General features: G+C 40.3%; 2 protein-coding genes and 1 long non-coding RNA gene across 18 annotated transcripts in view; 2 read left to right on the top strand and 1 right to left on the bottom strand.

The window, feature by feature from the left end:
• tapt1a (transmembrane anterior posterior transformation 1a) overlaps positions 1-3407 on the top strand; it is a 30062-nt gene extending 26655 nt beyond the window's left edge. For all 4 annotated transcript variants that reach the window (XM_074649128.1, XM_074649129.1, XM_074649132.1 and 1 more), the window contains one exon: positions 469-3407. In XM_074649128.1, coding sequence (XP_074505229.1) covers positions 469-782 — 314 coding nt within the window. In that variant the 3' untranslated portion in view covers positions 783-3407. The remainder of the gene's footprint in view (positions 1-468) is intronic.
• LOC141775607 (uncharacterized) lies at positions 209-27873 on the bottom strand. Its single transcript, XR_012595629.1, has 4 exons — positions 27736-27873; positions 27519-27603; positions 6851-6959; positions 209-307 (listed from the first exon to the last, which is right to left on the bottom strand). It is a non-coding gene; the product is annotated as an uncharacterized LOC141775607 (long non-coding RNA).
• The window catches only part of prom1a (prominin 1a), an 89464-nt gene continuing 69832 nt past the window's right edge, over positions 8242-27873 (top strand). For 5 of the 13 annotated variants that reach the window (XM_074649116.1, XM_074649124.1, XM_074649120.1 and 2 more), the window contains exon 1: positions 8243-8842. In XM_074649116.1, the coding sequence (XP_074505217.1) occupies positions 8608-8842 (235 nt within the window). In that variant the 5' untranslated portion in view covers positions 8243-8607. Of the gene's footprint in view, positions 8843-27873 lie in introns of all 13 variants that reach the window. The other 8 variants (XM_074649121.1, XM_074649119.1, XM_074649114.1 and 5 more) reach the window with 4 other exon arrangements.

Below are 27873 nucleotides of genomic sequence, written 5' to 3'. Positions count from 1 at the left end.
TTAAAGAAGAAAATCATGCAGGTAAAAAAAAAAGGGAATCTAAAACATAAAATAATGCAAAGTTAAAATATAGAGACAAAATATAAGATATGTAATAAAATATTTGTGGGAGACCTTAATTGCAGAATGAATGAACGAACTGAAATGTATCATACAGTATATATGTGTAATATGTAATAGAAGAATAGAATCTACCTGTAGAAGTTGTAGAGTCCATGTTGAACCTCCTCGGCCTTCAGGGCCGTTGTCTCGCTCTCTTAGTGATGGTGAGTCCAGGTCAGGTCCTCCTGGTGGTGTGTCCTCCTCCCTGTCATAGTATAGTATGACATAAAGAAAAAGTCATGAAAAAGTCATAGTATAGTATGTCATAATCCTGTGTTGACACAGACGAGGACTGAGCCAGTGCTGAGCAACCTAAAATTCACTCATCCGTCACTATATTGAATTGTTGTCCACTATTCTTTACAGGTGAATCCAAGATGGAGCAGAACCCTGCCGCACCCTGCCCACCACCGTCTTCCTCCTCTTCCTCCTCCTCCTCCTCCTCTGTGACCAGCCAGCCGACTCCCAGGACTGACTTGTTTCCTCCCCCTTCCACTGATCCCTCTCCTGCTCCGCCAGCTAGCCGTCCTTCAACTCCACCACCTGAACAACCAACACCTTCACTCTCCAAAGAAGAGGAGGGTGAGGCACAAGGAGCCTCTGAACTGAAGCACAGGACTCCCAAAAAAGACCTGCTGGAAATCGACCGTTTCACAATCTGTGGTAACCGCATCGACTGACCAGTGGGCAGCCGTTGATGTAGCGATGAACCACTCAGGAAAGACTGAGAGCAACGGGCCGGCTCTCCTGGCCAACAGCAGCAGAAAGCTGAGTATTTATTAAATTCAGTGGCAATACAGGAAGTTATTGTGCTGTTGTTGAAGCCTGAAGTCGAGGAAGTTTGACTACTTCGGCAGAGAAAAGTGAGACTGTGGCAGCTCAGTCGTCAGGATGAACTGTCATGTTAGTGTGTATGTGTGTGTGGATGGTTCAGTATTTGAATGTGCAGCTGTGAGAATGTGTGTGTGTGTGTGAAACAGCGTATGTGTGAGCACACAAGCACTTCCTGTCTGAGCAGCACTGGGACCCGAAAGAAAGAAACTTCTCAGTTCGCTCAGCAGCCTGAAACCAAACTTCCAAACTCTCACATTTAAAAGGAAACACCTGAATCATTCCTCATTGCTTCAAGTGTTTCCTTTTTCACCTAATTAAAATAAATATTAAGGTTCATTTTGTAAGAAAAAACTAGCCTCTTTTTTTCTTTTTTACAGCAGAGCTTTTATAATCAGACTGTGAGCTTACTTAAACAATTCAACTAGGACATTTAGATCTGGAATTAAGAGGTTCCTTCAATAATGGACTTGAAGCTAGTGGTTCCCAACCTGAGGGTCATGACCTGCACAAGGTGTAATAAGATACATTTGGTACTTCATAAACTGTACACACCTCTGGTGACGAGGGGGTCACAAATAGAGAGGCCAAGTTCCTCCCGTTCTGGTGGACCCCATGGGACCATAGTGGTTCACTGGAAGAGGCGGGACTTCACCTCTCTATGGTTTGTTTTAAATGGTCACAACCAAATCAAAAAGGTTGGGAAACACAGCTCTAAGCAGTCACACACTGACTATTCAGTCTGAAGTCGGTGCCTCAGTGGGACTACAGTAAGTGAAGCATTGCTTTACTTTCCGACATCATTTGATGTTGATGTACGAACGCAACTTTTAATTAGAGCCTTAAGTAGAGCCTTTCGTTTACACAGCCGACAGATAAAGTCACTCGCAGCACACACGGCACCTAAAGGACCTTTCATGAAAGGAACCAGTCAGCGCGCGACGTCAACAGAAGCTGCCGGTCAAATGCTGCTCAAAGTGCCGACACTAAATCTGCTGCTTCTACCAGCCGCTTCCAACAGCCAGACGTGTTTCAGAGGTCCATTTCAAAACTATGAACAAAGAAAACTTTATTTAATAAAACACTGAAGATAATGTTAATTCTCCTCTTGCTTAGGGAACATTTTTCAAATCGCTTTATACAGAATATATCAGACTACAAATCATCTAATCTTTAGAAAAGAGTCATCACTTCGTCCCCCAAAGGATTAACGTCACATTAATTAGCCGGAGTCATTTCAAGTCATTTCTTTCATTCTAAAGAATGTTTGCACTGATGGACCGTATTGTCTTAAATACGACGGGTCACGTTTCTCATTCGACTCTCAAGTTAATGATCTAATGTTTACATCGTAGAAAATAGAAGCAATATTTACACAACAAAATGCCTTTTTTTTTGCATGTGCGTTTTTACATTTTGTTGACTGGCCTTGTAAAATCATTTGCTATGATTAAAAAATTTACTTTTATTGCAATGACGAAATCTATAAATGACATATCATCCAGCTTTCATTTGTCACCCATGTATGTAATTGAGTGGAAAATATAATATATAATATTATTATTTTATCAGTTTTACAATTAAATGTCGAGCCATAATGTTCCCGCAGCCAAATATTGAATTTGTGTAAGAACTCAATGACTTTTGTTATCTGATCCAAAGTGGTTAATAATGGTACGTTGTGTAGCACCTTATACTTTGTGCCGTCTTTACAAGGTTAAAATTTGCATACAGGTATTTTACAGCAGCCGCTCTGTGCAGCGGGCTGAGTAGTTTTAGCAGAATTATATAGACAAATACATTACTTGTACAAGATATAATTATTGGGGTTCAAATCAAACTAAATGCTGGTAAATTTTAACATAATCTACGACAGAAATCACTTCTCTTTGAGTTAAAGTTTCTTCACTCTTAATTTGTTTGCTTGTCTGCCTTGTTAATCACACATATAACACAGTAATATATTTTAAAGTTTTTTTTTTAAACAAGCTGTGATGATGTAAAGTGGAGCCTCATAATTTACTTTAAGTAGAAAGAAGATGTATATAGAATGTAAACACATCTACAGTTTGATTCTGTTTTAAAAGGTTGTTTATATTGTTCATTGTAATAAGGAAGATTGTTCTATTTTTGGAGCTGCCGATTGTGATATGATAATATTTTATGCGCATGAAATCTGACTCTCCTCAGTCCTTCATGTGGTTTTGGGAAATGTCTCGTCTCCACTGGCCTGAGCTCAGTCTTGTTGTGGTCTGTCCGGCTCACCGGTCCGAGTCGGGACAGGAGATCAACCTGAACCTGAGCACAACTGGACCACAACTGGACTCAACCAAGCTAATGGAGACGAGGCAAACGTGTTCGATGGTCCAGTACACTGCCTGCTTTGTTGCTTCATTTTGGTTCCTTATTTAATTCCTACCTCGATATTGTATGAAAATGACCCCTTTTGGATTAATAAAAGTTTGTTTCTTAAATGTGTGGTTTTAATGTAACGATAACAATCATTAGAAGATATTTGTCTGTCCTACGTGTTGCCTTTTCATCTCTTTGTTTAGGATTTATTTTGAGCTTCAGACTTCGTGATGTTTGAGTCAGCTTCCTGATTTTGGAGTCACGATGAGACAAACTTCCTAAAGATGTGAAACTAAAGTTTTATTTAACCACAGTGTCAGTAAGTTTAATTCACTTCCCCTGCTTCAGTTTCAGGGATTAGTCAGGGTCATTTGTCTGGATCCTCAACATACAGGTTTCTTATTCTCAGGTCTGGAAAGCTTTATATAAAATGATTTGTAAACTACTAGGGCTATCAATTGATAAAATACTTAATTGCATGATTGTCCATAGTTAATCGCGATTAATTGCACAATTTTTATCTGTTCAAATATGTATGTTAAAGGGAGATTTGTCAAGTATTTAATACTCTTTTTAAATATATTTATTATTGGAAATAGAAACCCTCACAGGTACTGCATTTAGCATAAAAAATATACTCAAATCATAACATGGCAAACTGCAGCCCAACAGGCAACAACAGCTGTCAGTGTGTCAGTGTGCTGACTTGACTATAACTTGCCCTCAAACTGCATGTGATTACCATGGAGTGGGCATGTCTGTAAAGGGGAGACTCGTGGGTACCCATAGAAAACATTTTCATTCACATATCTTGAGGTCAGAGGTCAATGGATCCCTTTAAAAATGGCCATGCCAGTTTTTCCTCGCCAAAATTTAGCGTAGGTTTGGAGCGTTATTTAGCCTCCTTTGCGCTTCTTTAAAACAGAGCCCACTACAACCTTCGAAAGATAGTTTGCGTTAATGTGTTAAAGACATTAGTGATGTTAAAACAAATTTGGCAGCCATAGAAACTACTACATAGAAAACTACAAAATGTAATTTAGTCCAGGTGAAAACAGATGTGCCTGTGTTCAGTAGTTTAATCCCCATAGCCTAGTCTGCCGGCACTGTCCATTATTTTGTAGTGCACAAAAACAATGGGATTTTTGTGATATGGTTAAGTGGACATTGAGGTTGGGATTGTTTCACTGAAATAAATTATAAATATAAAAATATTTCTTGCTTTTGGAAGCATATCAAATACAGGAGTAAAGCTCTTGACACCGATAACAGTAGAGCAAAGAAGAGCTTTTATTTATCACTGCCAGTAAGTCGAGGTTTAAACCATCTATGAGCTCACCTGTCCTGAGACTGAGCACCACACTATCTGCTGAGGAGCTAAGGTCAGGTAAAGTAAGTCTGCAGCAGACATTCTTAAAGGTCTAATCTCCTTATAACTGCTGAAGACTGAGACGAGCTTCAGCTCTGTCAAAGCTAACGGGAAGTTGTCTCGAGACGTGACGACAGCAGTAGTAGTAGTACTTGTACGGAGTCCAGTACGTCAGACAGACCTTGAGGATGATATGGTAAATTCTGACACACGGCTTAAAGAGAGAGCTCACTTCAAAAAGATAAATTGACGGGACTAAAAAGGTGACATGAAATAAACGACAAGGAGGAGGACAGTGCAATATCAGCAGCGTACACAGGACTAATTAGGAAACCAGGAAAATAAATGAATTCCTGTAAGTACGGATTAATTTTTAAGCAATATGAGGAGGGAGAACTGCCATTTTTGGATTTTACATTTGTATTTTCACTAGGGGCTGTCAGAGTTAAAGCGATAATAAAGCATTAACGCAAATTCATTTTGACGGCACTAATTTCTTTAACGCATTAACGCAACTTGCGATTTTTAATTAATCTCTTATAAATCCGTCTGGCGCGGACACTATAAGATCTTTCTGAGGTTGTAGCGGGTTCAGTTTTAAAGCTAGCATGAAGATCATACCAGCTTGTTGTGCGAAGGAGGATAAATAACGCTCCAAACTTACACTAAATTGTGACGGAGAAAAACTGTTGTGGCCATTTTCAAAGGGGTCCCTTGACCTCTGACCTCAAGATATGTGAATGAAAATGGGTTTTTATGGGTACCCACGAGTCATATTTTTTATGTTAAATGCAGTACCTGTGAGGGTTTCTGGACAATATTTGTCATTGTTTTGTGTTGTTAATTAATTTCCAGTAATAAGTATTACATTAACGCTCATACATTTGCAGAAAGCAGCATATTTGTCCACTCCCATGTTGATAACTTGACAAATCTCCCTTTAAGGTACATTTTGAACAGATAAAAAATGTGCTATTAATTGCAATATATGTTTCATATACAGATTTCTTTTTGGTTCAACCGACAGAAGATGTCCTGGTCACACTTTATAACACAGCGCACAATTTTACAGAGTAAATGTGTTGTATGAATTATATACCGATATGATATTGTACTTGCCGGTTCCTATGGCTACTTCAATGTAGGTACAGAGGAAGAAATCAAGATAATGGAGAACAAGGGAGCAACAACTGGGCATTTTAGAGGAAAGGATATAAATAAATAAAATAAATTGTACTCTATTTATTATTAATATTTGTAAATATTGGGTACCTTTGGGGTACAGTACTGGGAAACAAAAGCATATTATAACTGTACATAATTACTTCTGCAGAATATCAGTTTTGTTAACGCCATTTATGTTTTGTTTTCCAGTAGTGTATCCTGTAAATCAGTGATTTCTCAAAGTGGGGTTCGTGGCACTCTGCCCGGAGGTCCGTGAAAAGGTTTTCAGATTCATTAATTTAAATTATCATGATAAAATGTATATGTTTTTACAAAAGGCTTCATAATCCAATGAATAATATTTTAATTTTTTAAATCTACAGTATAAAAAATTCATAGATGACTTTCTAATCTAACAAATCTATAACTCGTAGAATCTGCAAATATGTTTAATACATGTCTAATATCTTACATTTTTCTTGTGTTGTTCTTTCACATAACCAAGACTATTGAAGTATTAAAGATAATTTCAAGGAACATACATGAGCGGGTCCCCGGTATATTCTATTGTAAGGGGTCCTTGGCTGAAAAACAATTGCAAACCTCTGCTGTACGTAACCAGTATTTAAAAAAATATTTAAAGTACAATTTATTTCTCCGATTCCTCCAAAATGCCCGTTTGTTACGCCCCTTGTTCCCCGTAGTCAAGTTTTTATTGGTACCTGATCCATACGACGAAATGCCCACTATAAATCGCAGGCTGTTTTATAAAGTGTTACCAAAGTCCTCATCCAATTACATTCATTTCCTCCTTCAGTAAAATGACTAAAGTGTCTGTCCAGCTAAAAGTCCCATCTGCCCCTCTGCAGGTCTAATGACAGTGTGTGTGATCAGTGAATAAAGGTTGCTCACAATCACTGATCAAAGGTTTACAAACAGGAGCCTCTCTTGTCTCCAGGAGCCAGGGGGCCCCCTGAACTCCGCGGAGAGGACAACGATGTTATTGTGTAAAGAGACAGAAGCAGAGCTCACCTGATCGCTGCTCCACCAATCACATCTCCCCTCCGGGCTGAGCTCCAGGTATCCGCTGTCTGCCCTCTAGGGAGGAAACGGGGTCAAAGGTCGGGAAGACAGAGAGCACCTGTTGGCGGAAGAGATGGAAAGTTAGTTGAAGGACGTGTTTTAGAAAGTGAAATACAGTAAAGTACAAGATGTACTGCATAGTTTTATAAAGTAACAGCTGTCAGATAAATGTAGCAGAGTAAAAGTACATAATTTCCTTCTGAGATGGAGTGAAGTAGAAGTATTACAGCATTAAATGGAGATACTGGCATAAAGTACAAGTGGTGGAAAGTAACAAAGTACATTTACTCAAGAACTTAAGTACAATTTCTAAGGTAGTTTCTGGCCATTTTGTGCTACTTTATACTTCCACTTCACAACATTTCAGATGGAAATATTGTACTTTTATTTGACAGCTGTTACAGGTTACTTTGCAGATTTAGATTTTACATATAAAACATCATCATCTTATACAAATACTATGTTTTTATATAATATCTATACAGAACAGTAAGCTGAATTATATGTATCTCCACCTCGACCATGCTGCCCACATGTTAATACATTAGTGATACTAATACAATATATAATGTAAGCGATAATGTACAGCAAGCCGGTCACTGTTGTGAAATAAACCCCGACAGGTGCGATGCGGACCCTGCCGCTAAAAGCCCTCGCAAAGTCGTGTAATGTTATTAAACGACTTTGTTGAATACTCTATTCTGATTGGTCAATCATGGCGTTCTACGGTCCGTTATTTCTTTATAACAGACCGTTGCTATGGGCGCAGTTCTGATGTCGAACCATTTTTTTATGGCAAATTATTGATTTCTTAAGTAAATAGGCGTGCAATAAGCAGGATAATGCACAGCTAGCAGGTCATTGTAGTGAAATAAACCCCTTTAGGTTAATGCAAGACCTCCACTTCGCGGTGGGGTGATGCATCCCCATGTCTGGGTTTATTTCACAACGATAGCTGTACATTATCCCTTAAACATATATTCTGTCTGCATAATGAGTATTTACTTTTGATACTTTTTGTTGGTAATACTTTGATACTTTTACTTGCATATCATTTTTAATGGAGGACTTTAACTTGTCATGGAGTATTTATACAGGGTGGTATTGTGACTGAAATACCAGATCTGAATACTTCTTTCACCATAACGTATATCCAGTAGGTAAATGTAGCCTGGTGTTCCATCACTCCCTGTTTTCTCTCAAGATCTCTCTATCAGATATTGAAATACAAGACGCTCCTATATTCCCTGAGCTCCAGCCTCCTCTCCTCTTCTCCCCGGCAGGAGGAGCAGTTCCCTCTGGACCAGTCTGTTGTACATGTGACGGAGACGCGCACCCTCTTCCTCCTCCTCCTCTTCCTCCGTGACGCAGCGCAGCTCTGTGCGCACAGATGCTGGAGTGGAAGCGACAGGCGCGCTCATCTCGGTTGGGACTGAAACGCATCGAAGACTGGAGGAAGAGAAGATCAACCCGGTTTGTGTCTGTCCGTCAGGAGCCTCAGACCACCGCGGAACGATGCTCACAACGAGTCTCTCAACGAGTCTCTCCGCGGGCAGCAGGACTTAAACAAGCTGCGGTCCATCCATCTGGACACTTTTATACTCTTCCTCCCTCTCTGATAAGAATCCAGGCAGTTCATCTTCCAGCTTTACTCTCCTCTTTGAGGTGTTTCTAACCCCCCAGTTTGGGTTTCATCTCAGCTCACGATGTGGAAGACCTGCTGGATCCTGCTGCTGTGGGTGTTTCTGGCGTCCGGAGAACTCGAGCAAGACACCACGGAGCAGCTACGGAGACTCCCACCACCGGGAAAGTTGGATTTCGGTTATGTGCCTGCGGGAGTTTACGAGACTCTGGCCCATTACGAACCAGGACCCATAGGGATCCTGTTCCACATGGTGCACGCGTTTCTGTATGTGGTGCAGCCCAATGCGTTCCCACAAGGTAAGCATCATGCTCATCCAAGTCTCTCACAGTGCAACAGAGAGATGATGATCTCCTGGGGGGGATCTGGCACAGGCTGACATTTCTAGAGAATGAGATTGTGAAGAGGCACTTTAGGAAACATTGAATTGGTCTGATGAACTATTACTACAGACTATTATCTATCTTGGTATGTAGGATTTATCACTGAGATCTGCATCATGCATGAAAAGAAATGTACTCCTGTGTTCATTCAACTGGTTTGATTACCTGCTGTTTAAAACCAAAGTGTAAAGTCACATATTTGAGATACAGAATATTTCTATATCACTTGTGTATCTTTTAGGAGCAAGAGATAAGACTAATTTGACAAACAATATGTATTAGTGTGTTTTTCTCTCTGTCAGTCAAGTCAACTTAGTTTAATTTCTATTGCCCCAAAAACAAAAAAAGCTTGCCTCAAAGGGCTTTAAAATCTGTACAAAATACGACATCCTCGAATTGGATAAGTTAAAAACTAAAAACCCTTTGACAGGGAAAAAAGGAAGAACAGAAAATGGATCCATTTTCCTCTGCAGAGGTCGTACTGCCTTTTGGATTTAGGAGAGTGGATCTTATGGGACTGGTTAGTTTCTGGGAATATTACGCACCCAAGATCAACCAGTCCAATCTACATTTTTTACTGGGTCTCTACTCAGTTGTGCCAAAACTCAGCGTGCAAAGCTGTTTGAATTAGTTTTCATGAGTGATTGTGAATCAACAGCTCCCCTTTTAACTGATGATATCTGGCTCTCCCTTGAAAATGTGTCCACTCTGTAGATTTGCAGCCCATTCTGTGCGTCACGTTTCTCCACTGCGCGTTTTGATTTGCGCGCAGAGCTGACAGCCCCTCATGAAGGTGGCGTTTTGTGCCTGCGGTGCACTTTATGTCAGGATAATTACAATTAATGAGCCTCTCTTGGCTGACAGCATCACGTGTTCCTCAAGCGGCCGGTTTTACGCACCATTTTTTGCCTTGAGTGAGTAAGTGAATGTTTGTCCCAGACACCACCATCAGCGCGCGTGGCTCTACATTTAGGGCCTAATACAATTAGAGCTGACTGCTTAGCCATACACACATGAGGTGTGTGTGTTTAATTGGGTCGTGGATGCTGAAAAGATGCGACCAACCCTCTCCTCCATGCGTCACAGCCGGTGTCCATACTCCGTCGGAACATTTTGCAGATTAGCAGCAGCTCTCTGAGTCACCTTGTTAATTGGGTAATCCCATAAGCCCCCTGCTCCATATGTTGTTGGCCTTTTAGATTCCAGTTTGTCACCAGCACTCGGGGGCCTAATTCTATATATGGAGCAGACCACTGCCCAGTGAAGTGGATTCATTCATGGGTGCAGCCGCCACAAGATGCAAATCATGTGGAAATTGTTGGTTCGAACACAGACTCTTGCTCGTCTGTAGTTTTGTCGTTTTGATTAGAAAGCCCCGGGGGGATTCATTATTATTTTTGGGTTCATCAAAATCTAGATGGCGTAAGCAAAGGCCATCTGCTTATTAATAGCAACAGTGCATGCCTGGATATTTAGCACAGTGCATCCAGAGATCTGTCAGGCCTGATTTGATGAATACAGGCTGGTTTGCAGCAAACCTTTGGGGACTTGCAGAGCTCGTCATTTCTTTAACAACATTGTTACAGGAAGTCCCGTTTTGTCGGGGGAAAATAACTTGGAGTTACATTCAAATCTTTAAGACAAGGGAAGAAAAGAATCCGCGAATAGTTTCCACTCCGGTGGTTTGTGACTGGAGGTGGTGCAGATGTCATAGTGGAGCTCTGTGTATAGGATGGGTTGGATGTGGGTGTCTCTTCACTTCAGCCTGTGGTAAACGTCAGCGTTAGCCTTCTTCCAGCAGACATTTAAAAAGAATGAATCACTGAATCCTCGAGGAAACAACGGCAAAAAAATGTCTTTCCTAACAAGTGCTGTTCATCTTTGTAGTCAGTTGTTCTTCAAAGGGACAGTTCGTCACAAAAGATGGTGTTTGGACTCAAGAGCAATTTCTCTTTCCAAGTAGTGATATAAATGCACAGATCTCACTGTGAACGGATCATCTTTTTGGAGCAGATAGCCGGTTGACAGACGTTCACATGGACGTTTTTTTTCTAGAGATGGGGGAAAAATTGATTCTCCTACTGTTTTTTACGATTTTTAAATAGATTTTTTAATGCCAAAATCGATATATTTGCCTCATTTGAGTCTATGCCAAGGTAAAAAGGAAGTTACCACTTCTATTGTTGTGATCTGAGTAACTTGACGTCATATCTGTTCCGTATCCGTCACCAAAACAAACCGCGGAAGGAGAAAGTAGAAAGCGGCGGACGGTCCGCGTGGATACGATCTGCACCCTCACATGTTAAATCCAATGTGGTAAACACTAACACAGCCGACGCTACAACTATTTTCATTATCATTTAGTCTATAAAATGTCAGAAAATAATGAAAAATGCCCATCAAAACATCCCAGGGTGACATCTCAGGTGGACTGTTCTATTCAACCAACACGAGAGGGTGGACTTAAGTACAACCGAACACTGAATAAGACATTTTTAGGCGACCAAAAAGGTTATAATTAACTTTCCTGAACTGAAAACACACTGTGAAAGGGTTAAAGTTGTAAGACAAAAACACAGACAACTCCCGCCGTGGTAACGACCTGTCAATCACAAGGTAGCCACGCCCTAAAGCATACCCTGCTTTATGGTCTATTTGACTCTAAATGGGACCGTAATTTATTAAATGAACATCATGCTGTATTGAAGAAGACTTGAAACTAGTGATTGAGACCATAAACTCATGTTTACAATGTTTACTGATGTAATAAATCAAGTGAGAAGTAGGCTCATTTTCTCATAGACTTCTATACAATCAGACTTTCTGCAACCAGAGGAGTCGCCCCCTGCTGGCTGTTAGAAAGAATGAACTCTAAGGCACTCCCACATTGGCTTCACTTCAGACTCGGAGGTTGCCGCCTGCAGAAAACTTAAAAACAAATCAACTACTAAAGTTTTGGATGTTTAAGCACCACAAACAATATTCCAGAGCTCAGTTTTTAATATCAGCTGCCAACCATATCTCTAAATCTGAAAACTACCTGGATGGATAACTCACACTCAATGTAAAAGGAAACATATTGTTATATAGTCAGTAACCAAGGAACAGTCACTATTGGCCTGATATATTGGTCGAACCGTAGAAACGACTCTGTTGCTGTGTAATTAGTGACACCCCATCATCACGTCTTCCTCAATCACCGCGTGACATTTCTCATTGAAAAGCGTCTTTATAATCTCATGAATGTTTGATGTCGTCGACTGACAGGTTCATTTTCTGCATCAAACGGGCTCCGAGCTCGTGGGAGGTGTTATTAGCAAAGAGGCATCAAACGTCTATCACCGGCACCCACACCAAGCAAATGAACAGTGACATATTCTCTTTTACAGCTTCCAACGGATTTTCGCTGCAGTGTGGAAGCCTCGCCTCACCTCCCTCCCTTCCTCACACCTACCCACAATCCCTCACACCCACCCACACTCTCACCAACACACAACTGCTACATGTCAATACACAGGCTGATCATTAGCCCTTTACACACATGAAATACATAACTTTGCCGGCTTCAACAAGCTGTTAAAGTGATGTTTTTTTGTCAGCCAGTCATGGGTGGCTTTTACATAAATCTGCATTAAAGCTTTATTCGAACATGACCGCACATTAACGGAAAGAGACACAATTCTCCAGAGACGGTTGGCACCTTTAACGCGAGAGGAAGCAGTATGACAGCCGGGAAAGAGTTGAGAAGTTTAATGATATGAAGGAACGGGAGTGTTTTCTGTTCTCTCTCAGGCTGCAATCACTGACGGATTGTAAAAAGCCTATTTTGCTGTTAATTAATAACCGTCGTTATTCTCTTCTAGTGAATCTCTTAGAGAGAATTCTGCTGCCTAAATTATGAAGTTAGAAAACAGAAAAGGGAAGATGTTTATTTGGGAGCCTCTTTTAATTCCTATTTGCCGGATAATCATTTATTCCTGCAGTTAGTGTGGATAAAAATTTTAAATACAAGGAGGGAGACAGCTGATTATACGGTAACTCTCTGGTTGTATCTTGTTTGCCCTAGTCGCACCATGAGGGGGAAAATTATTTATATCGACTGACCAAAGACTAAAAACATAGAAATAATCGTAATATTTTTTTGCAGTCTTCAACTAGTCTTCAGGTTTGTCCCGATCTTAACACACAAACTCCAACATTTCACTGCCTGGGCGATAATCATAGACAAGACAAGGTAGCCATGCCCTAAAGCATGCCCTGCTTTATGGTCTATTTGACTCTAAATGGGATCATAATTTACTACATGAACATCATGCTGTATTGAAGAAGACTTGAAACTAGCGATTAAGACCATGAACTCATGTTTACTATGTTTACTGAGGTAATAAATCAAGTGAGAAGTAGGCTCATTTTCTCAGACTTCTATACAATCAGACTTCTTTTTGCAACCAGAGGAGTCGCCCCCTGCTGGCTGTTAGAAAGAATGCAAGTTTAAGGTGCTTCTTAATTGGCTTCACTTTTCAGACCCAGAGATTGCTCACGGGTGATTGCCCATCATATCTTGATGAAATCATATATCAAGATATCGCGATTATTACGTCATCTAAATTGATAATAACAAGCACATACTAACTCAACTTTCTAAGTAAATCTGATTATTTGGCACTAAAGTTCATAATTTAGGGAGAAAATACTTAATACTTAATTCACACAGGAGTATACAAAATAGGCTTTACCATGTGGTTATTTCATATAGACTGTTTATTTATTGAATTAACAGAAAACAGGCTATATTGTAATATGTGTCTTTATCGAGATATGAAATGAATTATTATCAGAGTAGAAGATTTTGGCCGTATCGCCCAGCCTTGACTTACAGGGAGCAAGCGTTGCAACGTTTTGCTCAAGGACACTTCAGCATAAAACGAGACTGCAGGTGGACACACATCAGACACCTTTAGCTACAAGGAATTTAAATTCTTCATCCACTACTCTCCCCAAACTAATTAATGGAAAAAGTAAATTTAACTTACATTTTTCCAAGTCTTTTAATTAATCTTGGTATAAGTCAGCCATCACTTGAGAACAGAGGTGCATTAAGCTCCTTCAGCAGGTTGAATAGTATCATTTCACGCCTGTGGGTGAGCGCGGCTTGGGAGCTGATGCCAGCCGCCGTCATGCAGCAGATCCCCTGTTGGAAATGTTTCCTCATTAGCGTCTGTATTCCCTCTCCTCGAAGAACCACACCTACGGATAACGGAGGCCTGGTGAAAGTCTGGCATTAATTCAAGACAAGTTACAGTTGCCAGGGAAACCCGTCAGCAGCTATCTTGGCCGCCGGCGTGTTTTGGTTCACCTCGCTGGCTTAAATATGTCTCACTGCACCAGTGTGATGATGGGAGGTAAAATAACTCAGGTTATACAATCTGGGGGCATGTTTGTTATTTAACGCTCAGTCCAGGGTGTTTTTTTCACAAGCACAGAAACATAAAGAGACTTTGGTGTTCAGTGAAGGACACGTAAACATGAAAGAAACTGAAGAGAAAGGCTTCAAAAGATTTCTAACCAAGGACAAAGCCGAGATCGAAAACTCTCCGTGAGGCGCATCAGAGATTTACAGGAATTTTTAAGTAGCAGATATTTTGGTTTAATGTCTTTCATGTTCTGAGGAAGAAATATGAACAAAGAAAAAGCTCCTTTATAGTTAAATGCTGATTAATCTCAGCTATGATGGTGAATAAGGGTCAAACTTTTGTTTATTTAGTTTTAATTCAGTTGTTGGACTTTGACCTGGAGCTGCAACAATTAATCGATTAGTTGTCAACTATTAAAATCCGCAACTATTTTGATAATCGATTTATCAGTTTGAGTCAATTAGAAAGTTTAAGTTCTCTGATTCCAGCTCCTTAAAAGTGAATATTTTCTGTTTGCTTTACTCCTCTATGACAGTTAACTGAATATCTTTGAGTTTGGGACAAAACAAGACATTTGAAGACATCATCTTGGGCTTTAGGAAACACTAATGGACCATTTTATAGACCTAATAACTCACAAATCAACACAATAATCAACAATGAAAATAATCGTTAGTTGCAGCCCTACTTTGACCTCAAATGTTTTGCTGATGAACATATGTTCTCTCTCTTCCTAGATAGTTGTATACCAGTATAAGCCTGAAGTTGCTAAATCTACACACAAAATATCATAATAAACATTTAAGGTTGACTAAAAATATGTACTATTAAATGGGTATTCCAGATATTTAATTTTCCACAAAGTTGGGAGGTTTGAAAGAGACGCATTAAAAGACGAAGGTAAAAAATTGATGCCTCTAATGTTTAGACTCCAGTAAAGCTTCAAAAGCAGCAGTGGCTTAAAGGTTAGAGAAGGTGGGGGAAGTGAAATATCAGCACCAGTAGCTCCCGTGTAGCTGCTCAGTGGTCAGCTGCTCTGACTGTGGTTGTACTGGGCGGCTCCCAGGTGTGAATGTATGTAACTGTTCCTGCCAAAGAGACGTTGGCTCTCAGTGAAATAGTGTAAATAACGGTTAAATAAATAAATAAAGCTGGATCAGCAGCGCCTTTGTTAAGGGACGCTCAATGAAATGTTTCTGATGTGGGTGTTAAATAAATATTGATCAGACCGATCACACAAGTGTAAACCGTGCATGAGAGCAACGCTACAGTTTGTAGTTTGAATTTGGTGATAAAAACGTGCTAAAATAATAACCTCTCCATTTACTAACACAGCTGCAGCAGTGTTTCTATTGGCTGGAGATTGCATTGAAACAGGAAACACATGCTTGAATTGATCATAAATGCTAACGAAACCAAGGAACTCGTTATCAATAGGTGTGGGCAACCAATACAATAAATAAAACTAATTGACAAAATGGGGTACAGCACAGATCACCTTATTGCAAAGGTGACAAGCTAAAAAATATCAGCTGATCAAAACTACTTATTTAGGTTTAGGAAAAGATCGTGATTTGGATGAAAATAACTCTGGAAGTGGCGTTAATAAATCAACGATGACTTCTGCTTCACACGGGATACGAACAACAGTCTATGTCAGCAAACAATCGAGGGCCAAGCTGTAGAGAGGGGAGGTAGTTTTAAATATTTAGGAATGATTTGAGACACCAACCTATAACCTACATTTTTAAGAAGGCAATGCAAAGAGTGTGTCTTTTAGGGAAATTAAATAGCTTTGACGTGAGCAATGAAGTCCTGAGGATGGTTTATATCAGTCTAGGGGAAAGTATAATTTCCTACAACATCACATGCTGGTACGGAAATTTGGGAGCTAGGAGCAGAAGCAAGCTCACAAAAATAGTTAACACTGCCAGCAAGATTATACGGACCCCCCAGAGACAGCTGGTGGAGCTGCACAAAACACAAACCAGGAGGAAGGCAACATGAATAGTTCAGGACCCTTTACATCCTTTGTGTTATGAATATGAAAAACTCCCTTCGGGAAGACGATACAGGGTACCGACAGCAACCAGAAACATCTTTTATTCCATCCGCTGTCATCTTACTTTACAAATGATTTTATTAGATATTATTGACTGCTGCTTTTTTATATGATGTCTGTTTTCTCATGTATGTTAACCCATGGCAACAGAAGCTTTTAACTGCAAGTGGACAATAAAGATGTTTATTCTATTCTATTAAAAACAATTTAAATTGGAATGTGTATTTAATAGGGCTGGTCAAAGTAAACGTGATAATAACGCCTTAACGCAAACTCATTTTAACGTCACTACTTTCTTTAACGCATTAACGCAACTTGTGACTTTTAGGTCGTAGCAGGTTTTAAAGCTGTGGTGACATATAAAACTAGCAAACCTAAGGAATCCATCGGTACCAACCATGTCATACTAGCCTGCGCGAAGGAGGCTAAATAACGCTTGTGCTCAATTTTGGCGAGGAAAAACGGTCATTGAACTCTGACCTTAAGATATGTGAATGAAAATGGGTTCTATGGGTACCCACGAGTCTCCCCTTTACAGACATGCCCACTTTATGATAATCACATGCAGTTTGGGCCAAGTCATAGTGAAGTCAGCACACTGACACACTGACAGCTGTTGTTGCCTGTTGGGCTGCAGTTTGCCATGTTATGATTTGAGCATATTTTGTATGCTAAATGCAGTACCTGTGAGGGTTTCTGGACAATATCTGTCATTGTTTTGTGTTGTTAATTCACAAGAGTGATTTGATACGAGTATTAAATACTTGACAAATCTCCCTTAAAGGTACATTTTGAACAGATAAAAAATGTGAGATTAATCGCTATTAAATATTTGAATCGATTGACAGCCCTAGCTGACAATAATGATGATATATGTTGATGAATATAAGTTGTGATTATGACACACTTCATGTAGCCCCTTAGCTGTGATACAATCACAACATACAAGCTATTGCTTACATGTATTTCTTGATTTCCCCTGATGTTCTGTATAAGTCACTAACTTCGTCGTTAGAAGTAGGCTCTGAGGAAAACGAAAAGCAATCCGGCTGTCTTTGCGACAGCGGCGCTAACAATAATACCACTTTGAAGCCGGGGGAGGGGTTGTCTATTGCCATTTTAATTTAATGTGGCCTCCAATTTAACTCCAGTATGGCTCGTTCGACTCCAAAACTCGGGTTCATTAAAGAATCCAAAACAATTACACTAATCATTGTTTACACTCACACACTGTAGTTCTCCAAATTAGAACATTATATCATAATTTTGCTTATAATTTAATCCAAAAGCCTATTAACGTCATTATAGCCCATTAAACTAAGCAAGAACCAAATTACAAGCATGGCAAATCACTGTTAGTGGATTAGACTGCACGCAGCGCCTTTTGGCATTTTACAGCTGAAGTGGAAATGTCAAGAACTGACTCAAGGAAAACTGCATCAAAGGGAATCAACAAAAACTGATTTTACCAGCGTTGCATACGTGGCTACATGGTTTTTATTTTAAGAAAAGTACTTTCATGTAGATGAGGGGAAGTTTGTCAGGATTTGACTTTAGTTTGGTGGTGTTTTAACCTTGAACACAGCAGAGGCCATCAACTCTGCAGGGGTCTCTTTGACACTAAAAAGCCAGAATACAAACCTGGTGATAGATAATGAATTGATTGAGCCCACGGGTCAGTTATAGCACATGTGGATGACTGGTTAATGCGGCAAGCGCTGTAACACTACAGTATGGTGGTAAAATGATTAAAGAGAGTGTCCTTCAACTGGAAGGTCGGAGCTCGAGCCCCATGACAGCAAGCATACGCTCTGCTGAAGTGTCCTTGAGCAACATACAGAGCGCCACTGTGTTGCTGACCCTTCACTTTAACATCTCTGTGGAGGACGGGGAGTGTTGATACAGTGTCAGAAGAGGGAAGAGAAGTCATGACTCATTATTTTTCCAGCCAGTTACAAACATTTTCCTAATTAGAGATTTCCTCAGCAGCGGGCACATCTGTGGAGATTACCATTAGATGCTGTGATGATCCCCCAAAAGGGCTTAAATTTGCAATCATAATATTTGGCAGATCTGAATCATTTCTCCATTTATAACATAAAAAACAAGAGGGTAGCAATGACTTGCAGAACTGGTGTGCTGAAATGATGAGCTGGTGTCAGATTTTTCAATTTTTTGTCATTACCAAAGACGTTATTATTAAGTTTTGCAATAAAATAAATAAATCTAGTTGGGGTACATCACAGCCCAGATCACCTTATTGCAAAGGTGACCACCTAAAAATATCAGCTGCATAGTTTTAACAACTCATATCGAATCAAAGTACCAACCGACTGGAGCGTACCGACCTAGAAGTATGTGTACATGTCTTGCTGAGTGCAACATATCCTCACACAACGGTTCACATATCTTACGAAAAGTTATTTTGTGTGTTTTCCTACGAATGAACAGCAACAATTTCCGCTCTAAATAAATTTCCATCTTCACAGGTTTAGGCAACTAAACTACTTATTTAGGTTTAGGAAAAGATCGTGTTTTGGATTCAAATAACTACGGAAGTGGCGTAACATAATTACGGAAGTTACGTGACAAATAAATCAACACTGACTTTTGGTTTCACACGGGGTACAAACACAGGTCTCCTGGTCTAAAGTGTTTTTTGATCCACCACAACCTCCTTGTCACTCTTTATACTTTCTGTTTCACAATTGCATTGATTACATACAAATTGATTTTGTGGAATATATACGAATTACAGTGCATTACTTTTCATATATAGCTACGAACAGTGTATAAGAACAGCCTGCCGAGTGGGATGTTCTTGTTGGTGCAGTGGGAGCACAGATGTTTTCAGTGCATGAGGGTTAAAAGGTCGGACCAATTTGAACTGTGCATACAGACACACTTGCGTTTCCCTGGGCAGAGAGCAGTTTTTGGACAGCTTGTCGCAGATGGCTTTGGCAGTTTAAGTAGACTCTGACGGTGCATTCAGACATATAAGAGCCCTCCGGGGGAACGAAAGCACAGGGGGGCAAAAAGACACTCCAGAACTGTTTGTACACCTTTGAGGTAGTATTTTGTCATGGTGGTAACAGAGAGCCGAAATCCTGACCTGACCTCCACACAAGCTTTTACTGCAGCACTTTAGCACTTGCTGTTAGAAGTTTAGTGATTTCAACAAAGTTAAATAATCAAAGCACAGAGAAGCTCGGATTACAACACACACAGAGGGAGAGTGGCTTCATTCTTTGCTCAGGTAGATATTACTCCTCTATATCTTTACATAGCTTATAGTTGTTTGATGCTATATTAATGCTTTCTGGATATCGCATAGAGAACCTTTAACAAATAAAGCAGCAACTGTGCTTTATACAACAAATCCTCCAAATTAGCCAACAATATACATCCATTGTCTGTGTCCCCGAGAACAACACATAGAAGACAACATCATTTTTCAGTGCTTTCCAAAACAGTTACAAATCATTGTTGAAAAATAAGTCCATGTTATGATGTGATAACGCTATAAATAAGGTTTGGTTAGGTTTAGGGAAAGATCATGGTTTGGGTTTTAATGACTTCTTCGTCAAGGTTATGGGACTTTCATCGTCATGGTTACAATAATAACCATGTGGTTAAGGTTAGGGAACAATCGTGGTCAAAATAAAACAGGAAAGGAACAGCTTGCTAAAATGATCTTTTTCTTGGGAGGACCGTTTCGCTTTTTCATATTAAAAACATTGTCAATGCATATTTCATACTCATGTTTTTGTCTTCAGGCAGGCTAAAATATGGCCAACATTATCTGACACACATAAGGAATATACACTTGTCCACTAATTATCAAATCCTGATGGATTTGTTTTTTACATTTTAGTCAGTATCATGTCTCAAGTGTTTGCCGGTGGAAACATGACTAATGTTTATTTCATCCTATTGGATGTCCACACACCCTGACATTCAGAGAAAATGGGATCACGTTGCTGCTTTTCCATTATTCTGTAGGATTGGATGGCTGCCCTGAGGCCGACAGCACAAACATGTCTCGATGTGAGGGAGGCGTTCATGTCCTCAATATTTAAAACTTTTCTCAGCTTCCATCTGTTACTAAACAAGATCAAATGTGATGGTGAGAGGATTCACTGAAGCACAACAGCCCAGTTAATATGATGTCATCTAATTATCCAACCAAACAGACATTAGTGTGATTTTTCACAAATCCTAGCTGTACTGTAAAAACAAATAATATGACTTTTTAAATCTAAGAAAATCATCCTTTTATAAATAAACTGATTACGGATCGGATGTTGCATCTTTGCAAGCATGACCCAGCAATACTGTAGTAGCATCTGCACCACAGAGAGTGATGTATGTGGTTCCTCTGCAGTGTTTTTGTGCCGTCACATGCAGTCATGTCATTTCACTGACACTGATGGCCCTTGGCACCACTAACAGGCACAGCCTCACTTGCCTGCAACATAATGCCAGCTGATTACCACAGGCAATGTGTCACTGCAGCACAGAGGTAGGGAGGCCATGACAGGTGAATACGTACAGAACTGACACACATTTCAGAAATATCTTAATATCTTACTGCCCATATTTACATTATGTGGTACACTGTCAAAAAGAAGAAGAAAAAAATATATATCGTTATCCAAGAAATGCTGGCTGAACTGCACGCTCCAATGCTCTGCTTATCTTTCAAACAACACACATTCCCTGCTATTAAATCACATACGGCTGGCCTCTGACAGCTGAAGATTCAAAAATAATGCCTCTGCTTTTGCCATCAGGATAAACTCGACTGCAGATAAAGTGCACCATGCACTAAAAGTTAAATCGATTTCTGCACCTCAGGATTACATAATGCAGGCGATTCTGATACTGACACGATTTTTGTTTGGATTATTCACACTAAACATCCTGTTGTATTGACTGCGGGCGGGTTAGCAACATAGTATGCCTGTGTGTTTTTGTGTGGCAATTCAGGCTGTTCTCATACACAAATACATTATTCTGATAATCAATTAATTGTTTTAGTTATCAAGCAAAATTGCCAAAAATTCCAGCATTGCAAATGTGAGGATTTGCTTCTTTTCTCTGTTTTACTTCATTGTGAATTTAATATTTTTGTATTTTGGTCTGTGGTACCAACAGGAAATGTAACATGAAGTCTTTGGGTTCTGCGAAAATTATGATGGGCTATTTTTTTCAGTGTTTTCTGAGACTAAACTTGATAAATTGATCAAAAAGGTCAGATTAATAGATAGAGAAAATCATCATTCGCAGCCAGATTCTTTGCTGTTCACCTTTTCACGTGTCAAACACTGGCATGTTAATTTGTATTATTGTCACATCAACCTTTTGTTGTGGAGGAACATAACCTTCCCATTATCTCTATTATTGTGTTTTAGAGTTAATCTGACACTGTGTTGCAATTGGCTGTTAGTTGTTAAAGGAGAGAAACAAGCTTTTCATTTCCACCCAAGAGATTTTCTAGCAAGTTAAAGATACAAACTGGCAACGCTCTCGTCACACACCGGCTTCTTTTACTTTTAAGCTGCCGCTGCCCCAGCTTTGTGAGAGAAGATCACGCTGCATAATCAGAACACAAAAAGAAACATTGTACAGCACTTTAATTCCTCGCCTGCAGCTCCAGTCCTGTGAAAAGATATCAAAATAGCCTTTAGCTACATGTTGTTACTCCTGAAATGGATCCCCAAATCTGGGATTAGTCTTTCTGAAGGCTCAGCCAGCCAGACGAGGTGGCCAGTTGTAAATGAAGCGCTTCAATCCAAAATGATTATTCGCTCATTTACATAATACAAAACACCAACAATTCCAAAGCCACCTGATGACACACTATCAATTACTAAAATGGGCACGATGTTCCCAAGTTGAAACGACACGTGCATGTGCTTAAAGAAACTGATTTAATGTAGGAGGCAGCTAGAGACAGGCAGTAGCTGAACATCAAAAAAGCTCCTTTTGCAAGTCAAGATGGTAGACAGGCAGTTTAATGTTCTCCAACAACCAGCAGCTCAAACGTGGAAGAGTTTCCTTCACCTTCAGCTAATGAAAGATCTTACTGAAAATACCACGTTTCTCTGCCAAATTAAAGTTCAAGAAGAAGGAGACAACAGTTTATGTGACATTTAAATCAGCAGCATTATGGCTCTGTTAAATTTGTGGTTGTTTTATTGAGCTATTACAGTCCATTAAGCTATTATGTTTCCATGTATCACTACTTATGAGACTTTTATTGTTTGTGGGATCATCAAACATTTGTTTATAAGTAACATGCACTCAAGGCACGCTTGCAAGATTTGAACAGTGCATGTGTCAAGAACCTGACTACTTTTCCTAGGCTGCACTCAGACAGAAAACAACCCCATCATTCATTTATACTGGACCACTGCGTCGACATAGAGGTGCAAAGGCCTTGTACATTAAGGGATAGTTTGGGTGTTTTGAAGTGGGGTTGTATGAGGTACTTTATCCATAGTCATTGTATTACCTACAGTAGATGACGTGCATGCTCCCAGTTTGGAGAAACAGGAAACAGACAAGAGTTGCCACATAGAAGCAAAGCAATTTATTGCTGTGTACGGGGCCAGCAGTAAAACATATTTTAGCCACCTAAAAAAAAATCAATATAATTGTAAGTGTACTCTATATATATATATATTTTTTTTTTATTTACTTTACCTTGCCGTCAGACAGCCCTTTCCTAGGGGAACTGAAGCTGTTGTATCCGTATATGCTCTCGCCAAAGTCACCACACTCTGTTAAAAAAACAGTAATTTAACCTTGCAGAAAACGGGGTTGCTGGTCTACCGCTGCCTCGATCAGTTAGTTTGTTTGTGCTATTGTGTGACTTTGGTGAATCCAAACAAACCAAAGTCACACAATAACACAAACAAACTAAAGGATTCTGGTGGCTTAAGTGAAGCATAGATAACGGCTTCAGTTCCCCAACGGCAACATAGACTGTATAGCTGTATAGCCTTTCTTTTAGGTGTCTAAAATGCGTTTTTGCTGCTGCCCCATCCACAGCAGTACATTGATTTGGTTCTGTGCGGTAACTCCTGTCTGCTTCTCCAAACTGGGAGCAATACCAGTAATACACTGACTATGGAAAAGTACCTCATACAACCCCACTTCAAAACACCAAAATTATCCCTTTAACACCCTATTTCTACTTTTTTCATCATAACAAAAGATAAAATGATGAAGTTTCCAGAGTTGTAAAACCCCTCCGTGTAATAATATCAACAGTAGTGCCATGTTGTGCATCTCATAAGCCTGTCTAGACCGCAACGGTGAGACATTAAAGATGCATTAAAAGCACACACGGCTAGGCTATGTCAACAAAGTAAGGTAAAGCTCGGATTACAACACACACAGAGGGAGAGTGACTTCATTCTCTGCTCAGGTAGACATTACTCCTCCATATCTTTACATAGCAAATAGTTATTTGATGCTATATTAATGCTCAGGATTTCAAATAAAGAACCTTTAAGAACAAAATACGTTAATAACGGCCTGAAACGGGAATCATGGCAGACGCTGATTACTTCCTTCCTCCTCAATTTGCCAGTACTACTGTTCCCTTTTGTTGTATTAATTTTTCTACTGTCAATGCAAATTTTTCCTTCAAAAGAGAACCAAAGATGAGCTTTGTTACAGACTCAAAGACCCCCCCATTGTGACTTCATTTGCTTTCAAATAACCTAACAAAAAAACAGTGTCTTTATCTTGTCAGCGCTGTGGTTATGAAGTGTTTGGTTACTTGTGAAGGGATTTAAAATGACTAGTGCTTCAAAGAAATGCTTTTCTAATTGGACGTGCTTCTTTCATTGATACAGCTCTGGTTAAGTTTTACTAAGACAATACAAACTGTTGAATGACTGCATGACTCCATCAAAATGTGTAGCCTGACACGTTTCACAGTTAGAGGCCATTCACTCAGTCATTGAGTCTCAGTGTTGAAGTTCTTACAGTATAAAGGGGAAGAAGGAAAGTGATGCATCTCATTTAGACAGCTTGCTTCACCAGGGCATATCAGCAGACTAAGTAAGGGGAGATGAGAGCCATGGCATTAAGATTGTCGAAAGTTTGAGACATTTCAAGGTAATATTATAATGCCACCATTAGCTTAAGCTCCCAGCTATCTGACAGAGCAGGTGAGAGATGTGCCAAAGCCAGACAGTGTTAAAGCACTGGTAGAAGTGAAAATCAAAAGATCACTGGAGCAAGAAAGGCTGGGAAGAGATCCGCTTATTTAAAGAAGCAACAAAGAAGAGAAGAAAAAAAAGGAAAGGGAGAAGAAATAAATAGAGGCAGTGCGTTGGAGTAAGAGCCGCCACTTCCCCGGGTGCTGCTAAAGCCGCGTCTCATTCGGGGACGTCAGGTCTGGTTAGCCAAGCAGGAGAGGCGAGGGCGAGGGTGAGGCGAGGGCGAGGCGAAGCGAGTGGCTCAGTCCCGCTGAATGGATGGCAAGTCATGCATTCTCTGTTCCCTTGTTCCGCTTCATTGGTGGGTGCAGTGGCGCCCGCTACGAGTCCACTCTGGGGACACGCTGAGTTGTAATTTGCAGATGTGTGGCGGTAAGGGGTCAAACCTGCCAACGCCAGAGATGACTCCTCTATAAACGGTCTTCCTCTCTCCCAACGTGTCGTTTTAGCCTCGCCGCCGCTCGTCACACCTCTTCACAAGAAGCTTGTAGCCTTCACTCAGCGGTGCAGAGACAGTTCCCCCGAGACGGATGTGTCACAGGAACATGGCGGTGTCACTTTTGGGGCCTGTAATGTAACTCTCAATGACAAGCTGCATGTCAAGTATGCTCCAGCTAGACAAGTAGCATTGATCTGAAGTGGTTTAGGGTCATTCCCAACCAGCCCTGGTTGACTTTATCACATGAATAAGGAGGAGTATTGTCAGGAGTTTATCAAGGACAGTACTGCTTTTCAGGATAGATACTTTTCGGTTACTCTTACTGATACTCCTTAATTTTAATGGGATCTAAATTAAAACTATATGTGCCCTTTATTAATTCATCTTAACTATTTTTTTTAGCAAAGTGATCATGACATACTGTTAATTGTTGTTCCACGAGAGGGAGAGTGTGTAAAATCTAGACCAGTGACTGGCTGTCTAGTTTACCCGTGGTTAGTACAAGAAAAACAAGAACACTCCTCCGTCTAATGCTTATACAATTCTATACAATCAGACTTCTTTTTGCAACCAGAGGCTGCTGCCTGCACACAATGCAAGCATATCTGGATAATCACGTCAGCTAAATGTCTAAATTGAGCATTTTTGTGGGGGTTTTGTTCTTCTCCAGACAATGTAAAAGCACGTCTCCTTTCCTCATGTTAACTGTGGGCGGGTAGCTGTTGGACTGTCTCCTCGGATTGGTCTGCAGGTCACAGTCCCTGTCTGTCATTGTCACCTTTGCAGCCTCCTGGCTTCAGCCTCGATTATCTGATGGTAATCTGGGGTTGTTGTTTACCCGGGCCAAATTGCAGAGCCAATCCTCTTGGCTGTCTGTCCAGTGGCCGCTTGGCCTTTTGTCCTTGGACTCTTCTTATAACTTCTTAGCCTAAATGTTTGAGTAGAACGCTTTAGAAAGCTCATGATTCAAAATGGCATCAAAAAAAAGTTGATTTACTGGATTTCCCACTTCTTTTAAGTACCAGTCGTCCACATTAAAATAATGTGAATCAACCAAACTGCAAATGTGTCTGCGCAGGTTCATCTCATTCATTCAGGAAGTGCAAAGTCAAAACATGAGCTCAAGTTTCTCAGTTTCCAAAGCATCCAGCCAAACTGTCCAGTCCATCTGGTTCATACTGGGGTGTTGTAAGAAACTAAAGGGCTCAGTATGCTTGTAACAAACTTGTTTGATGTATTGTCCGACCACATCTAAAGGCAAAAGCGCCTATACCTGTTCAGAAAATCCCCCTCGTGGCTCCCTGATCTGTATTGAAGAGCTCTTTGTCTTTGTTTCTTGTTTTTGTAGTTTTGCCGTCATGAATACAAATGGACACAAGGGTGCACACTTTATAACAATCCCTCCTCGAAGGCATTCGTGTGGCGTTTCACTCGGTTTTACACACAAAAATTGACAGAAGTAGTTGTGTGAAGAATGAAAGGTTCAGATCCTTTTATCTCTCTCACCTGCACACCGCTGGCAAAAAAACGCTGTGAGCGTGGGTTTTGAAGGTCAGATTGTCAGTTTTGTAAAAGTTACAAATATTGTCAAACGCAGCCCACCCATATTTCAACATCCTAAATGTGTGCAGGGAGGAGGTTTCAGACGCTGTTTGACAGTCCGATAAGCACATTGTTTGAAACACATTGAGATACTATTGTAATCTTTTATGTGACATTTGAAGAACAGCAGAACGACTCAATATGTGTCTGTTACGATGGTTATTGTCAGATTAAGCGAGTCATAAAATCTTGAGGTGACTCAGCAGAGACATACACGTTGGTCCATGACCAGTCAGAGCTCGCTGACTTTCACGACTCGCATGATGTCATAGGGAAGGAGATGCTAGGAACCGACTTCCAAGAACAAGAATGTAAACAAAAAATAGCGGTGTGTCTGATGCTGGCTGTCTTGTGTTCAGAAAAGCCTAAAAAAAGAGTGACTGACCTTTCCTGTTTCACAGTTCCACCTGCAACACCAACAACTCCATCTTTCACATCATTCCTCTTTTGCTTCTCCATGTTTACAGTTGAAGAGTGCTTTGTGCTCCTATTGGTCACGGTCGTGAGCGAACACGTCGTGGAAGGCAAAACAATTCTAACATGCTAGTGTTTCTGTCAAGACGCATCGTCTGTCGTCCACTATGACACATTACACGGGATAAAACAATTGATTGACGCAGCCGACCCTCATTGTCGTTCCCAATCCGAGCAGACACCCTACGGCAGCCGACGTCGCGCTATAACCAGGCTGATATCGTGCAGACATAAGATGCCTATTGGTTCATTTAAATGCAGCCCATGGAATAATTTAAGCATAGCGCTGAGCTCCGAGAGATAAAGACATACTATGGTATGTTGCGTCAAGATGCATGGCACAGAGCAGTGTGAAATAACTTACCTGGGAAACTTGGATGACGTTTGTCTCGATGTTCTCAGGATGTAACAGATTGTCCAGTCCAGTTAAATTAGCACCAAGTCTGAACCTGAAACAGAATATAAAAGAATGTCAATGTAGATAACGAGATTAGAGCATCGCTTTTTAATTTGAACAGATTAAGTTCTTTACAGTACTGATGATGGACAGCCATCTGCAGAATGCTAATCATCTTACTGACCGCTGAGAAATACACAGTAGATTACATTGTACTGCAGGATATCAATCTATTTCATGTGTATCAGTCAGAGCCCCGGTGCACATACTGCCATTTCTCGAAGTCCCTGTGCAACATAACATTCTTTATTAGCGTCTGTTG

The sequence above is a fragment of the Sebastes fasciatus genome, chromosome 10 (genome assembly GCF_043250625.1).
Source record: "Sebastes fasciatus isolate fSebFas1 chromosome 10, fSebFas1.pri, whole genome shotgun sequence".
Taxonomy (NCBI): domain Eukaryota; kingdom Metazoa; phylum Chordata; class Actinopteri; order Perciformes; family Sebastidae; genus Sebastes; species Sebastes fasciatus.
The sequence above is the reverse complement of the archived record's forward strand: the minus strand, read 5'-3'. Positions and strand labels throughout refer to the sequence as shown.